At 39.7% G+C, this 16452-nt stretch overlaps 1 protein-coding gene across 5 annotated transcripts in view; it reads left to right on the plus strand.

Moving 5' to 3' along the window:
• The first annotated feature begins 1735 nt into the window (after window positions 1-1735).
• fam171a1 (family with sequence similarity 171 member A1) overlaps window positions 1736-16452 on the plus strand; it is a 58805-nt gene continuing 44088 nt past the window's right edge. The window contains exon 1 of one of the 5 annotated variants that reach the window (XM_088600625.1): window positions 1736-1880. Coding sequence is in view for 2 of the 5 variants with exons in the window: in XM_088600623.1 (XP_088456749.1) it covers window positions 2822-2927 (106 nt within the window). In the remaining 3 variants the exon portion in view is untranslated. Of the gene's footprint in view, window positions 1881-2169; window positions 2417-2525; window positions 2928-2978; window positions 3909-16452 lie in introns of those variants that run through there. The other 4 variants (XM_088600626.1, XM_088600623.1, XM_088600622.1 and 1 more) reach the window with 4 other exon arrangements.

Here is a 16452-nt window from a genome sequence, read left to right on the forward strand (position 1 = left end):
GAAAAAGAATTTTGTGTGATGAACAGTATTTTATTCTTATTGCAAAAGATCCTAACAATATCCTAGGAAACACTGTGTTCCTCTGCTGTCTGATTGACTGATTGATTATGAAAGTGAAGTCCTCAGGCCAAACCAGAACAGCTTTGCTCAATAAACGGTATACTGAGAGACACTGAGAACACAACAAATGCCATATATTTTATATATTCGAACAAATATCTGAAGAAGGCACCCGAAACGTTGTTTTCTCTCTTCTCTTTTCAGCATGGAATAAACCTATTATTTGTTCCTTTGCAGACTATGCATGCTGAGGCAGCTCCCCACCTAAATATCCAACTATTCTGTTTCCCCTCTTGATACTTCCTACACCTCTGCATTGAATAGTCTGATAGAGTGATTCCTTCCAGTTTGTGTTTCAAATTTTGTGTGACAGAATTTTGTTTCATTTATTCTAAATGCGGCCTGTGTTGAGTTAGAAATTGGAGTGGTTCTGTTAAATTAAAAACACTCATTCATTTGGAGTCTAAGCTGTTTTGCACATCAAAGGAACAATTAGCCAGATGTCTTACTTTAAATAAACATGACTCAGGAACAGTACCATAGGTGGCAAAATGTCTTTTTACAAGGACAACTGCGATTTAGTCAGCAGAAAAGGAAATCTCCAGACTGCATGTCCTAGTTAAGCTGAGATGAAAAAGAAGCACTGGAAAGAAGCCAGCTATCGTTAAATTAACATGATAAAACCCGACTAATCACCCACCCATTGTGAATAAAATACCAGTGGCATCTTCTAGAATGACAAACACAATTTATCATTTTAAAATCTGTGAAACGTGACAGACTAGAGCAAGGAATATTAGCCCAATGCCTGTTCCAATACATACAACATACTTTTAATACTTTGACCACATGAAGCAATGCCTTTAGATCAGCTTTGATTATATGCTTAGACCTGTTACAGCACAGTAGGTATTGTTTGGTTATATGCTCTCAATATAATGTGTTTTTCAATGAATTTCCCCCGGGACTCATATTAGGTATCACCCAGCTTCTCAAATGCTAGTGTGAACAGAACGTTCTACATACCTGCAGTGCCTGCTAAGCAACAGCCAGTATCACAGCGACACGCCACAGTCTTCAATGCACTGCACTCACACCTACTTTCCCAGATACCTTAAAAGCACTTCCTCAGCAGGGCTGAGAAGCTGTGCTGTGATTTCACTGAAATCATGAGCCTCGTAGTCAGTTTTCCTTGCTTCAATGGAGAAAGCTGATTTCGTGCAACAAGTAATATTAGAAATGATTATAGGAAATGAACTGTCAAACCAAGAGGATAGCCTACCTGTGTAATGTTCATTTTATTTTACTGCATTACACCACATAACAAACCAATAAGGTATAGAATTGTCATTCTCTGTCTGGCTTCAAAAACAAATATTATGTCCCATGAATCCACAATCCAGACAGCACCTAAATGAACAACACAAGAGCTTTTACATTTTCTGGGTGACAATTGTTTTGAGTGTTCCCATGCAGCCCAATAAAAGCATCCTATTGTTCAAAAACCAATCCATTTTGGAGAGAGAAAAGAATTGCATGATAACTTAAAGTGCCTTTGTGTGTTGTTATGCAACACCAGGAACAGATTTAGACATGTCGCTCCAGAAGACCAGAAGGCAGAAGGAACTTAATGTTCTTGGCATGAGAGACTTAACAGCAAAACAAATTCACAAAGAAAGAACGTCCAGAGTACAATTTAGCCAATACGGAGTGCAAAGTAAAAATACATCAATTGCATGCATTGTTACATAAATTGCTAAGGTTATACTGGTGATTAAGCCATCTCCAATTTCTCCATAACACAAATTTCCAGAAACATGGTGAGTTACTTGTCATTTTCTGCAGTATTGAATCTTAAAGCTTTTTAGAGTGCTCATGTGAGCATAGTCTTCATGTTTCTTTAAACGTACTGTTTGGGGATGGTATGCAAAGGGTTTACACCCTTCTGTACTTCTTGTTCAACTAAACCTCGAGTAAAAGCAGACGCATGGCCGTGCATGTGACGAGGTGTCTGGCCGGTACCCAGCAGGTACTGCCGTGCCCGTGTATGAGCTGCCGGTCAGAGACAGCTCGCTCTCTCAGCACGGCAGAAGAGTTTAGAACTCGAAACACTTGCCATTGAAGTGGCTGACTTGTGCTGTTTGTTTGTTTTTTCAAATCAGCTGCGAGCTAACCCTCCATAGAAAGAAGCCTTGGCTTTCGAGTGGGGGTTTTATAAACATAGACGATATGAAGATATCCCTCAAATATGGCAGGCAGGAGGGAGTAAGGATATAGACCGGCCCGCCGAGTAGAAGAAGCATTGGTGAATTTCAGCCCATCTTTACAGGGACGAAGCTGCTATCTTTACAGCCACGTAGGTCATTCTTTTTCGTTTTTAGCCGCTGCTCAGCGCTCATGTTTTTAATTTGGGCATGGTGCGGACAACAAGACACAAGAGGCCTGCAGGTGGCGTGTTCGCCCTCTATTATGTGCGCAGCCGGGGGAGGTCTCCGGTAGCGCAACGGTTAATGTTGGTGGAGCTTCTGCTGTAGCTCTTTTTAGGAAAAGGGAGCCAAGCGGCGAGAGGGACAAGAGGGATGCAGAACTAGGATATAAGAAATTCAATACAGCAAAGGACTAATACAAATAGAAGACAGGGCTTGCGGATTAAACCAATATGGAAGACAGAGAAATGCACCAGATTGCACCAGATCAGTATCTGATGTGAAGGCATAAACCTGAGTTACTGCTCCCGATTTAAAAAAAAAAAGGCGTGAGAATGCGGGTGGAAATAAGCAGGTCCGCAGCGATTCTGCTGTGTCTTCTGGGCTGTAATGTCTGGAAAGCAGTAACCAAAACCTTGCAGGAAGACAACGCCGCTAAAGGTGGGTGGATTGAAACAGTTTGAGAAGACACAATAGTGACATTTTGAAATGGCAGTACAGACCTCCCCCCCCCCAAAAAAAAACTGAATGGAGACAAAATGCGTTTTGTAAAGGCAATAGGCAACATCTGCGAGCACAGTCGCTAGCGGTGGGGGAGAGCAGAAAGGAAGGCGGACAGAAGCATTGCAGTGATTTTTGTTTTAAACTTAAAAGGATGCCGTCCAATTGTTTTCTATTTTTAGTTAAAAAAAGTGTAAGCAAATATGTACATCCGTACTTGCGAAGCTGATAGTTGGCTCGCATGAACTGTGTAGCGTCCTTTGCAGTAGCAACGTAATCTTTAATTATTTTTAAATTTCCGCCAATCGGTGGTTGTGTGAGCAAACCCTTCAGCAGACCTTGAAGACGAAACAATTAGTCGGGGTTTTGTTTTGGTAGATAAACGAGCAAAGTTAGGTTTACGTGCAGTTAGGCCTCGGCTCTTGTCTGAAATCGTCGGCAACTTTCAGTTATTTTTTTTAGTTACTGTAGTGTGTCTTTGTCTTTTTTTTTCTGTGACCAATGCGGTAACTTGCATTGTTGAATAAAAAACATATGTGAAACACAGGCATGGTGGAGGCTCATTTCTACATTTCTCTCAATACCTGATATTTTTACAAACCGTGGCGTGATTATCATTTATGCTTCCAAATCTCTTTTCAAAAACGTGTGGCCACCTCTGTATGAAAAATAGAAACGGGAGATCGGGGCGGGCTGTTCCTGTTTACGAAACTAAACTTTTTTTTAACTCGGATTTGAACACCTCCGACTATTAAGATAAGACGTCTTGCAGTGAGTTCTATTAAAATGTTTAATAAAGCTGTTTTTTTCGCGAGCTGCTTCTCTGAGCGTTTGAAGCACTGCTGCAGTAAACGACGGAGGTCATATCATTCCTCTGGGGAGACTGGGGCGAATGAAGACAACAATAATTCACATTAAGAGGTACCTTTTACCAAAATGAGTGTCTAGTGTGCCGGTGCACACCGGTGTGAAACTGTAATTATTTACGTGCGATGCATTAAACTGTAACCTTCTTTCATGTAGCAGCGTGCAAAACCTTCACCCTGGTTTTTAATCCTGCTATCATGTATCATTCATTACAAAGCCTGTGCGGTAGTTCCTGTCCGACTTTCCCACGGTGCAGTGTCAACTGCCCGTATCGGCCCACTGAGCCGCTGCTGATACTGTACAGTCTGTCGTTTTCAAATCGGCTTAAACCAGAAATAGGGAGAGGGACGGCAGAGAGCCGAGCGATTAAAATAAAACCGGTTGCCGGTTGTCTTCGCATCCCAGCTCCGTGATGGACCGGAGCTCATGGGGGGGGGTTTAAACTAGCAACTGGCTTTCTGTTAGTTTTGTGTGTGGCACAAAGATAGGATTAGTGTGGCGCAACGATAGCCATTAATCTGCTCCTACTCTACCGGTGTTGTCAAGTAGGCGGAGCGGGGGAGCGTGTTTGCCGGCCATGTGGTGTATTGTTAAGCATTGTAGAGGCCCGACGAAATTAACACAGCTCTCCATTTTGCGGTGTTTTCAACAGGCTTCGGCATGTGGTCTGGTGTACATCCTAGCGCAGGATGAGTTTTCGCTGGTAATGTTAAGATTTTGGGGGGGATATGTCTCTCTTTTCGGAAGTCGAAAGTGTGTAGCTGGTGTACAAGTGAGACAGAAAGAGGATACAGGAGTTAGTTGTCGTATATACCACAATTATGCTTTTAATATGTTTTCTAGTTTTCAGGGGGGGGGACAGTGTTCTGAGGTTTAGTGGTGCTGCTGCATAGCTCTTGAGTCCAGGGTTCAGTTCTGGCCTGAGGTTTCTTCCATGCGGAGTTTGCATGCATCACTCTGTTGATGTGAATTTTCTCCAGAAGCCTGAACTGTCAAAGACCTGTCTGTTTTAATTGGTGGCTGCAAAGTGACCCCTTGGTGGACTAACAGTAATCCTGCCTGGCACCTTTGTTTTGCAGAATAGACTGGTTTAGCACAACAGCTTAATCTCTGTAGCGCTAGAGCAATCATTGGACAGGAAAAGGATATTGAGCTGCTAGTTTTGTTGCTTCACATCAGTGAAAGTGTATCTACCACTGCCTTTTGTTTTCAAGTACCTCCTGCACTTACCAAAGGAAAAGATAAAAATCTCAGTTTCATAAACTTTTCTCTGTCACCAGTCAGTATTGTAATCGGAGTGAGCTCTGCAAAAAGGGCCCCATCTTTTTATTTTCAGGGTAGGATTAAGCCATTAGGGGTTTAGGGCTTTCCCTTTCTATTTACATTGTCTGTGTAAGGGTGATGCCCCTCCCTTGACAAGATTAAGGTGACTGCTGGAGCCCACTTCCCCTTGTTCAGTGGGGCAGTGCTGTGGAATCGCGTGGTTCCAGAGCTGGCGCTGTGGAGGACTGTGTTGATACCCAGTACAGATCTGGAGTCCGGTGCTTTGTGCTCAGTGCAGAAATATAGTACAGTGCTGTGAAACTGCTGGAATTCACAGAGAGCTGTGGGCGAATATCGGTGTCCCAGGACTCCAGGGTTTAATCTACAGCAGAAGTATAGGGCATTGAAGGTTGCGTTGAAATCTGCTCTGGTCTTGCTTCACTTGAGGAAAATGATTCTCCTGTGGAGTTAAACTCACATGATCGTATTGTGGTTTTGTAATGAGTGATGCTACTGGTGTTTTACTGTACCTACTGTACTATACTGGCGGAGCTACCCCCATGCTTTCAGAGCCTGGAAAGGGGGCATGCCTCTTGTTTATTTACTTTTCCAACTGACTCTAGAGAGAGCTGTTGACAAGTGGTCTGTCAGGCATGGCGTGGCCTGTGTGGAAAATTAAATGGAATCAACAGAAGGAACGATAAAGGGGTGAACTCAGAGAACATGTTGATAGTGAGTTTGCAGTACAAGAGTTAAGACTGCTTTGGTTCATATGAAGTCCTCTAGTTGCCCCACTGAGTTCTTCTCATTTGTGCAGCAGCTCTGTCACTTCCTAATTTTGGTCCTGTTGCACATTAACATGCTACCTAGCAACGTTTCCCCTGATAAGCTTGAACGTTTACCAGTGCCGTGGTGCGGTAGACAGGGAAAAGCGCACACAGGCAAATTTGTGATGTTACCTGTGAAGAGTTGCTTATAAAGAACAACAATTTGCATTTCTGACTGTTCCTACTGCGGGAGTTATTACTTCTGTCAAATTCAAGGTAGATGTATTGTTGCAACGTGATCTGCACAAAGAAGTAAGATGTATGTGGAAAACACAAGTAGTTTTCACTTTATGCTTTTGAAGTGTTTCAGGAAACAAAAGCCACAATTTCCAGTCTGAGGAGTTGTAATCTGTTTCCCTTTGCATGACATAAACAGTGGTTAAGAATTGCGCTTACTTAAAGGTGTAGCCTTATATAGAGAGGACACTTGCGGTTAACCACAGGCAATCCTTTGTGGCCTTTGATTAATTCTTAAAGCATCATTAGATATCAGTAATTGTGAGGCAAAGTGAGATGTTACAGTATGTGAACAATTTTCTTTAAACTTTTCAGAAGAAGTTTGAATAATTTAATTATACCTTTTAAGTCTCAAAACAAGAAGCTTGTAAAAATCATTTAAGTTTTTTGTAATACATCTGTTGCATTTTTAGCACTGTATTGAATAAATATTACAAATTATTTGGGTCCTAAACTGTTTAGAACATAAGAAGATAGTGGTTAAAAACAAGAGCAGGCAAGTTTCTTCCATATTTCAAATGAAAAGCTTTATTATTGTAGAAAGCACAGTACTGGATCGCTATTGTATCTATCGCTTTCAGAATATTGTGTTTTTGTGTGTGGCTGCCTAGTTTTGCTCTCTTCACAGGATGCCAGGAAAAAGTATAGTTTTGACAGGCTCCGCACTGAGCTTGTACATTTTTGGACTGAAAGCTTGCTGACTCGCTGAGCAGACTCAGTGCAAGAAAACAGACTCCTTGGTCTGGAAATAAAGTAAGGATGTAGCTTATTTGGAATTCATTGTTATATCTACAGTAGTTGTAATATTTGGAGCCTGTCCTTCAGCAGCTGGCATATGCGTCCTGAAAATCGCGGGATGACTTTTTGGTGACGCTGGTGTTGGTTTTTAATAATAATAATGGTAATGATAATGACAATTCCTTACTCATATATAGTGCTTTTCTGGACACTCCACTCAAAGCACTATACAGGTAATGGGGACTCCCCTCCACCACCACCAATGAGCAGCCCCACCTGGATGATGTGATGTCAGCCATAGCGTGCACAGTACACTCCCCACACACCAGCTCTCAGTGGGGAGGAGAGCAGAGTGATGAAGCCAGATTTATTGATGGGGATTATTAGGAGGCCATGACTGGTAAAGGCCAATGGGCCAGGACACTCCTACTGTTTTAGGGAAATGCCCTGGGACTTTTAATAACCACAGAGAGTCTGGACATCAGTTTTACATCTCATCTGAAGGACGGTGCCTTTTTACAGTGTAGTGTCCCCATCACTATCCTGGGGCATTAGGACCTGCACAGACCACAGGGAGAGCGTCCCCTACAGGCCCCTCTAACACCGTTACTGTTCATTCAGTGGACTTGTGTATCTACAATGTAAAAGAAGTCTCCACAGAAGAAGGCTTCTGTGAAGAAGGGTCAACCGCCAAAACATTGCGTCTCTTGTCACTTCCTTTCGGCATGGAATAAACTTTTACCTGTTCCTAAATATAGTGTACTTCACTTCATCCAGACCTGGCTGCCTTCTTACTCACGATGAACAGGGAGGCTGAAAGATGTGTTAAGCCCTTGTGAATAAGGAGCCATTTTCAGAAGTCTATGCAGCAGGAGGTTTTGTTTGGCTAGGGTATATAAGACCGAGCTGTCAATAATAAAGCTGGAGGGAAAACAATGGCTGCTTTTGGAAAAATGGCAAGTGAGTAACCCTGTTGTGAATGTGAAAAGGAGAACAGCATGGGGTGATTTAGTTTTGGCCCTTTGAACATAGCTGTCCTGCTTGAACACTGTCTGAGCCTAGATGGACTTAACCCCTTAAAATCAATATTAAGCTGCAGACTTTCAAGAGTTTGCCACAGGATAAAGATGGTTCCGTTATCAAATGTTACATGGTTTTCACTCAGGAGCCTTTTATGTTCTGCCTGGGTTACATAGGGTTTGGATTGTAAAGTGTAGGTTTTGTAATGTCAGATATTTGGGCTTTGAGAAAGTTGGATTTTATATAGGAAATATTCATTAACAGTGTTGTTTAAAAGTGTTCAGCATTAGTAAAATTTGATTTATTTGGAAGGTGAGAGTAACGTGAATAGTGTGTTTGTTTTTCAATCTTTAATTGCCAAGAAAGAGATTTACCTTTTTCAGCTGAGGAGGGTTCCTTACAAGTGTAAAAAGTAGTGTGGAAGCAAAAAGTGTAGTTCTAAGATTTAAATTACAGTAAAACCTAATTGTAAATGACGTCGAAATTGGTGAAGTACTCCGTTTCAGGAAGGAAAAGAAATTGATATTTTTCTTTCAGAATGTTTACACTAGCCTTATGGTAAAAGCTTCTATAGAAATAAATAAGGTTAAAGAAATTTCTTGAGAGTTAACTAACCACATGTTGACTGTTGCCAAAGTGTGCACTACCTGCTCTGTAGATCTTGTCGGTAGCTCCTGCCTGTAGGGAAAATATAATGACAGTCTGAATGAAAGTTAGGCAGAAGCTTATTAAGCTTTCCAGAACATTTTGTCCTTCATCTTGTCAAAAGCTACTGTGCCTTGTTGTTGAACTCTCCTGAGAGTTAATAGTATATCGTTTAATCATTCACCTGTAAGACAACAGTACTGCCTTTTAGAATCCACAGCTAATTATATCAGGTGACCTACAGTACTCTTGAGGGGTGTATCTGAGTTATGCATTATAAGATTGTACAGGCGGGTAGCTGCATCAGCATGTGTAGTCTGCAAAGGAACAGGTTTATTCTATTACTTTTTAAACTATTAAACCTAATACTTGTTCCATAAGATTGTACATTTTGTTAGACAGTTCTCTCACTTATCCTTTTGGGAAATCATTAACTTCTACTGGACTCTGGTTTAAAAAAATACTCTTTTATTTGTATGTGATGTTAATGCACAAGCATGAGCAAACAGGATTTTGAAAATTGGGAATCATTGTGTAGCTTTCACGTTTGAATAAGTTCCCAGGCTTTCTTTATGCCTTGTCAAGTAGCATAAGAAAGGGATGAATGAAGGCAGTGTACCTTTTCTGTCAGTTACCCTTGTCATCAACATTTTGAACAGCAGAAAAAAGATCCTCTAACTCTTTCCAGGGGGAAAAAAAGGGCATCTCACCTTGAAACGCAAAGGTCCCTGAACACCAGCATCACTACCTGGAAGTTTTTTTAGTCCTGATGGGTGGGGGGGGGGGGACTCAAAAGGCCAATGTGTAGTTGCTGCTTCTCTATCCTCTCTTCATGCATTGGTAGAGAGCAGAATATACTTGAACCTGTTTGTGAGCAGGGCGAATGAATCGAGTTCAAACTGAAATAGAAGTGTTGCCGTTTGTTTAGTGGTACTATAACTGAAGCAAGAGAATGGACCTGTTCTTGTATCCTGTAAGTCAGACTCTAGGTTTTTAACTAGCCAGTGGTATTCCCCAGACTTGCCTTTTTCTTGGTATGTTTTGTACTCTTGCATTCATCATTGTGATTTTTGTCATCTACTGTATTTTATTTAGAAAAGAAGCAGAAGTAGGATGACTTTTTCTTCCATTGCAAGCTGTTTTTTTCTGTCTTTATTTTTTTAACTCTAGTCTGCTATTCTCATTCACTTTGCTACCACTGTGCATTGTCCCTTCACCCCAGATTTGACACAACCCCTTCAATCACATTCCATTCATACTGGATATTCGGGGTCTCAAGCTGATATCGTGTCTCAAGGTGTCCTGGAAAAAAGTGTAGTTTTGTGATGATGTGGCACTTGTGTTCTTGTATGTGATACAAAATTGTTCTGCAGAATATGAACCTTTGCAAATGTATCAATGCTAGATATTAAAGGAAACAGAAGCCAGATATATGAACTGTTTTTTATAGGTGCCCTATGAATGCTTTATCCAGTGCAGGGTCACAGGGGAATGAGAGCCTGTTAATGGCAAGCAGTGGGCATAAGGTGGGGTACACCCTTGAGGCGATGCCCGTCCATGGCAGGGTAGACAGTTTCCCCAGAAGCCAGTTAACCCAGTTAACCTGCTCGCATGTCTTTGGACTGGGAGCAAACTGGAGCACCTGGAGTAAACCCTTGCAAACACTAACACTAACCAGTCCACCACCAGGCTGCCCAGTAACTTCAAAAGTTCCTCCTATGCTTAAGCTTTTACTTTGTGGCATCAAACCTTATTTTTTTCATTTCAGGAATTGTCAGTGTTATGTTAGTTCACTACCTCATTGCAGTTATGGTTTTATTGGTTTTGTATTGTATCTGGTTTGCTATCTGTGTCGCCTGTGTTTCTGTGGGTGGTTGAGGGGATGCTGCTGTTGTTGCTTTTTTTTAAAGAGTTTGGCAAGTTTTGAGGTTGTTTAAAGTACAACATCACGGGATTGCTGAAATTATTTTTAGTTGCAGGATGAGAAAAGAAGCCAGCTAAAAGTCATAACAGGTTTCCTCATGTCAAAACCATTGAAGTCACACAAAATAGTTCATTGGCTTCAGTGACATTATGACTTTTATCAACAAATGCAGGCTTGAAGATAACCTGGGAATAAAGGAGAAAACACTTCAAGACAGTAACGAATGGACTAGGATTTACAATGGAAATGTGTATTTAGTCATAATTAAAGTGTTTAATTTTATTAAAATGGAAATATTCCTTTTTTATCTTGCATGTTTGTTAAATTGGTTTTGAAAACTAGCAGCCTGATCACTAAATTGGTTTTCAGTGCTGAGATGTAGAAGTTTAATACAGAAATGTATTAGCAAAATACGTCTGGGCTGGTTAGCAGTGGCACAGTGTTGGGAGTACGAACAAGTGCACAAGTGTCTTCTTGTTTTGAGTGCTGTTTTTGTTGCAGATGAATGGCAGATTAGATTTAATTAAATTACTCAAAACGTCACCTGAGACACTTTGAAACAGATCTGCATTTTTCAAAAGGCTCTAAGCTCAGCTGGTTTTGAAAGACAACTGTCGTAATGGACAAACTTAGCTGCACAGAGATGTAAAGGTAAAGCTTTTGAGTAAAAAAAAATAATAAAGATCTGAAATAACATGAAACAAAGGAAGCAGATCTGTATTTCAACACAATGAATTTAATAATTATTTAATCTCTCTGGTGACTAATGTAGAAAAGAGATGGTTACAAGTTAAAACAAGAGAAATGGTAAGAAAATATGAAGCGTTTGTAACATAGAAGGGTCCTGAGAGGTCCTTCATAGCAGGAATGCCTTTACTGTGAGCTTTAATGGTTTGCCAGTAATAGTTAATGAAATGTGTCGCATTTATTTAAAAAAAAGCCATTTCTACCTAAACTTCAAGTCAAATGGTTGTGTTGTTCAATAATCTATTCTTAAGTTACTGGACAGCAATTATGGTTATTTACCATCCAGTGTAATCTACATGCCACAGAACATTAAAGCAGAAGAATTTATTTAACAGGTGAACAAGCTAGCAATCATCAGCAAAAGTGCATGTTAATACCGGCATAACTCATTATGTCTTATAAGTGTATGTGAGACAGGCATTACACTACCCCATATATTTTCTGAAGAAGTGTTTGTGTTGCATTGGAATGCTAGTTATTGGGATAAGGATAACTCATAAAAGTCTCTGTGCAATTTACATTTAACTGGTGGGTTTTCACTGACGAGGTTATGAATGCTTGATTATAAAATCCTGTACATTGCACTTCTTTGAACTGATTTGTGACTGAATGTAGGACACGGGTCAATGATGTCCTAAATAAATTGGGTGCAGTTATTGATTTCTCCCATGTTAATTAAGCAACCAGGTTTACTGAATTAAAAAGGAATTTATAGTACATGTGAGTGCTTGTACGAATCCGTATTGACTTAATGCAAGTTTTTGCTTCAGACATGTTTTCATCACTTGTGCTATGTCTTTTGCGCCATTAAACTTGTAACATTTTCTTTATTTTTTTTATTATTACAAAGTATTCTGCTTTATATTCCAAATTGTGTGTTCTTGATATAGGCTGGATGACGTAGTGATGATCTGGAAGATTATGTTCATTCTCTTTGTGTGAAGCAGTGTTCTGGTGCTACATTTCCACTGGTGGGACAGAGGGGAAACTTCCTGGCAGTGAGGCAGTCACATCTTGTGTGTCACTCTGGAAGCTGATGTGCTGTGCTGAAGAGATGTTGAGTCTGCAAAATGGACCTACCACAGCCCATTGCAATTGATTTTTATTAAACAGTGAGAGTGTGCGTTATGATCTGGCCTAATTCATCCACTTATAAAAAGCTAGCGCTTTTTATCAGTACTAGTTGATCTGATTTTATTTCGAATCTTGAAGGTTCGTGTGGTAGAAGAGTGGAAAGCTTAGTGGATCTTGAAATAAATTTGGCAGTGTGGATTCTGCACTGCCATGCTTGCTAAGAGACTGCTTTCTATTTTATATTGTGGAGAGATGAGCTGAGGTCATGCAGACTCTGCAAGGTCACAGGCTGAAACAAAATACATCAGTCAACAGGGAGTTTGTGAGGTTGAATTCAGCATAAACAAGGAGTTTGCTTCATTGAAAGCTTTTTTCAGAAGAGATTAATAGAATGTAAGCAATATTCCCTTAGTTGTATGAAGTCCAGGCTTCAAGCTTTACTGTAGCCTGATAGAAACCAAATTATTTCTCTTACATTTATTATGTTCAATACAATGTTTGTTTTCTTTTCTGGATGTAAGCGAATGCTCAGGAATTTGATACCAGTAGTAACAGTAGTTACTATTCTTCCTGTGGTTGTGTATTAAAGAGTCAATCTACAATTTAATTTTTTTTCTTAAGTGAATTAAAAAATATATTAGCAATTGTTTGGCATAATTCCATCAGCTTATTTCTTGGCTTGGAAGTCCACCAATGTAGAAAAGCTGTGTGCCATTCAGTGCGAGACATTGATTGCTACTTGACAACACAGACTCAAGCAGTGATTGTGACCTGCTGCTTTTTCCTCCTAGTTCTAGAACAGAATCTTTGATTGGGACAATTGGTTCCTAGATGTACAAGAACCCTGGTAGTGTCAGGGGTTTCTGGTGTGCTGTGAGGCCAATATCCCACTGCTGACTCCACTCCCTCTAGCCTCAGAGGCACTTAGCCACTTGTGTACAGCCTACTGTGTGCTCCTGTCCACCTGTCTATGTAATAAAATACCCTCAATGTGAACTTGCCACCAGCAGGCAGCAGAACGGCACAATCACCTGAAATTCTGCATCTACAAATGCAAGACTTATTAAATGTACTTAAAATTTACTGCATGTCAAAGTTTAGCTTTACGTTGAGGCTTCCAAGATGAATTCAATTTTAGACCAGTCAGTGGTTTAAAATCCAGCTGTCAGTTCCACTGAGACAAATTCAAATATGGTTGGTCGAACTGAATAAAACGATTCTTTTTAAATTGAGGCCTTTTCTAATTAATTTAAATAAATGTTTTTAATTAAATTGTATGCTCGGTTGGCTTCTTCTATGAAAAAAATAATTGACTTAGACTAGTCCATGCACATCTAACTGAAACTTTGCAAATGTTTGCTCCAAATAGCTCGTTTAGTTTTTAGTCGTGATCTGGATCACAACCAGCTGTTTTGAAAGAAGTGATGATATGGGCTCCATTGACATGGGCTTAGTAGGCTGTTCCAGGCCGTTTCAATTATATACAAATTCTCAGGGGAAAGTGACAGAACGTTTTTTGTCCTTGGCCAAAATCAACAATGAGATACGTACATCTGCATTCCTCTTCAAGTAAATCTCTGTTACATATGTGGATATTTGGTCCAGTCATTTGGAACTGGATGTGATTCCTTTCTGTCCCTGATGGTGATGGATGATTAATTGCCTATTTTTAAAAACTGCCTTTCCTGCACATTTTCCAGAGTTTTGTTTAATAGTGGTTTCCAGTATTTCCTGGAAAAGAAATTGATGCTCACTTGTTTTCCTGCACTGTGTTGTGGAAATGGGAAACTTCCTTTCCAAGCTCCGTGCTGTCTTGATGTACAGTACAGATTATGCATGAACTTGTTTTTCTGATTCAACCATTAACACATTTGGATTGTTTCCTTCAAGCAGTGAACCTCAGTTTTGCTCCAGTAGAGTAAGAATCCTAAGAACACAGACAACCTGACATCTTTAATAGCTAAAGGGATAGGACCACTGATAATGTATAATAGAGCAATAGATGTTCCAATTCCATTAGAGCTTAAGTAGAACAAAAGACAGTTCAAGGGAAATAGGCAGAAAATTATTGTACTCTCATGTTTATTGTAGCACTTGCTGTATCTTCTAAAAGTACTGTGAATCTACTTATCTGTCTTTTAACTAGGGTATGACCATGCCTTGTATTTGCATTTTAGAATACATTTTATCTTATTTGTTTATATGTACAGTATGTCTGGATTTAATGCGTGTGATTATTTCATTTTAAACTATACAGATACAGTATTTATAGTTATCAGTTGGCAGTCTTCATCAGAGGTCTTTATCTACCCATTGCATTAGTGGAATATTGTTTCTTAAACTATATTTATTTGCAGTCTTTATTCATACTTGTTAGGATGAACGGTGGTTAACAAAGATTTCCAAGTGGAGTAACAACACATGGGATTCCAACTCTTATGGCTGTTGCTCTGTGGACAGGATTTGGTGAAAACATTGTTTCAGACAAAGAATGCCAGTACTTCTGCCTACAGAAATGTAATAGACTCTGCTTGTGGAAATGCTTTTACTGTCACATCGGAAAGCCCTTCCACGCAAGTGCTGAAACAACATCAGCTTGGCCACAAATATCCTTTTCTTGATGAAGGAAATTGAGTCTTGCTGACATTTGACTACATTTTGGTAAAAGTAAAAAAAACTTATAGCTTGGATACAACATTGTGACAGGAAATATCCCTTAGCTGTTGTAGAGCAAGTAGTCATGGTATGCTTTAAAAGAATTTATGGCTAGATAAAAATAAAACAAAGGAAGAAACAAATTGTTGGCAGATGTAAATACCAATTGTCCTCTTCTTATAATGTAAGAAGGAGCAGAAATGTGGCTGAACTTCCCTTTTTGGGGTACAAAAATACGTTTTGCCCTATTTATAGTGTCTTCATGTTGACATACCACCTCAACTGATAGGATGGAATCCTATACAAGGCTTATAGAAAAATGCATGCTCATACACTGCTCAATTCAAGCATGAACATCACTTTTTGAACATGGTTTTTGCCAAATTGGATGTTAAGAAGATGTACAAGGGCTCACAAGCAGAACCTGAAGCTCTGGTATATCTGCATGTCTGCTTCTGGTTGGTGATTTTGCCAGCAATGGCTAAGTAGGTCGCATTGTTGACAAGTCTCCAAAAGGTTCCCATTTGCTCAGTCTTGTTTTGTCCTTTTCTTCCTTTTTTGTTACAAGGAAAAAAAGAACGGGGAGAGGTGTAGAGGTAAGAAATGTCCATTAACCTAAACAGAAGTAAGCACTGTAGTCCTGTGGGAGTAAAGAAGGGTTATGAGCTGTCGTCTACAGCGTGTCAGTGAATTAAGCTGTTCAGCCTGTAGTGATAGCTTTCTCCAGATAGCTTTATATATTCCAGCTCAATGTGTTTACGGCTGGCTCAGAAGAATTGACTGCATCTGGTGTCAATTATTCTGACTGTATGGATACAATGGTGACTTCTGTACACTGTTAATTCCTTGGAAAAATTGACATCATTTTGTTATCTCTTTTCCAATACAATTCTAACCACATATTGTATCCATATCCGAAATGCTTTATGACTTTCAGAAACAGGCGTTACTTCCTCCCAGCTCTTTTCAGGCTTAAACAACATCGGAGTTATTTGTATAAAAACAGGTGTTCTCAAAGCTAACCCTTAATGTACATACTGTACACATTTTTGTATTAGACTGTTTATTTGTTAGTCATTTTTATTTGTGGTTTTTACGTACTAGTAAATGTAGGGTTTTATAGAAAATATTAAGGAAACTCTTAATGTTATGTATGGAGTGTTTCTTTTTTTAACAGTTATTTCTCACACATGTGAATGCTTAAAACAATTAGTATAAAACCTGAAAAGCTAATATCTGACCAGCATCTATTTTTATTGTTAAGGAGAAATGTTATATCCTGTTTAGATATTTTTGGTACATTAGTGTCTGTTTTCGGTTCAGATGTTAACAGTGGCATGTTAAATATATTAATGGTTTCCATTTTAGTGGATGGGTCAGCAGGCAGGAGAGAGCAGAGCTAATATAATAAAGCCAGTGTGCCACTCCTGACCTTGTCTGATACGAGGGGGTGCTAATGAAATTCTAG

Source organism: Lepisosteus platostomus, chromosome 12 (assembly GCF_059453375.1).
Source record: "Lepisosteus platostomus isolate fLepPlt1 chromosome 12, fLepPlt1.hap1, whole genome shotgun sequence".
Taxonomy (NCBI): Eukaryota; Metazoa; Chordata; class Actinopteri; order Semionotiformes; family Lepisosteidae; genus Lepisosteus; species Lepisosteus platostomus.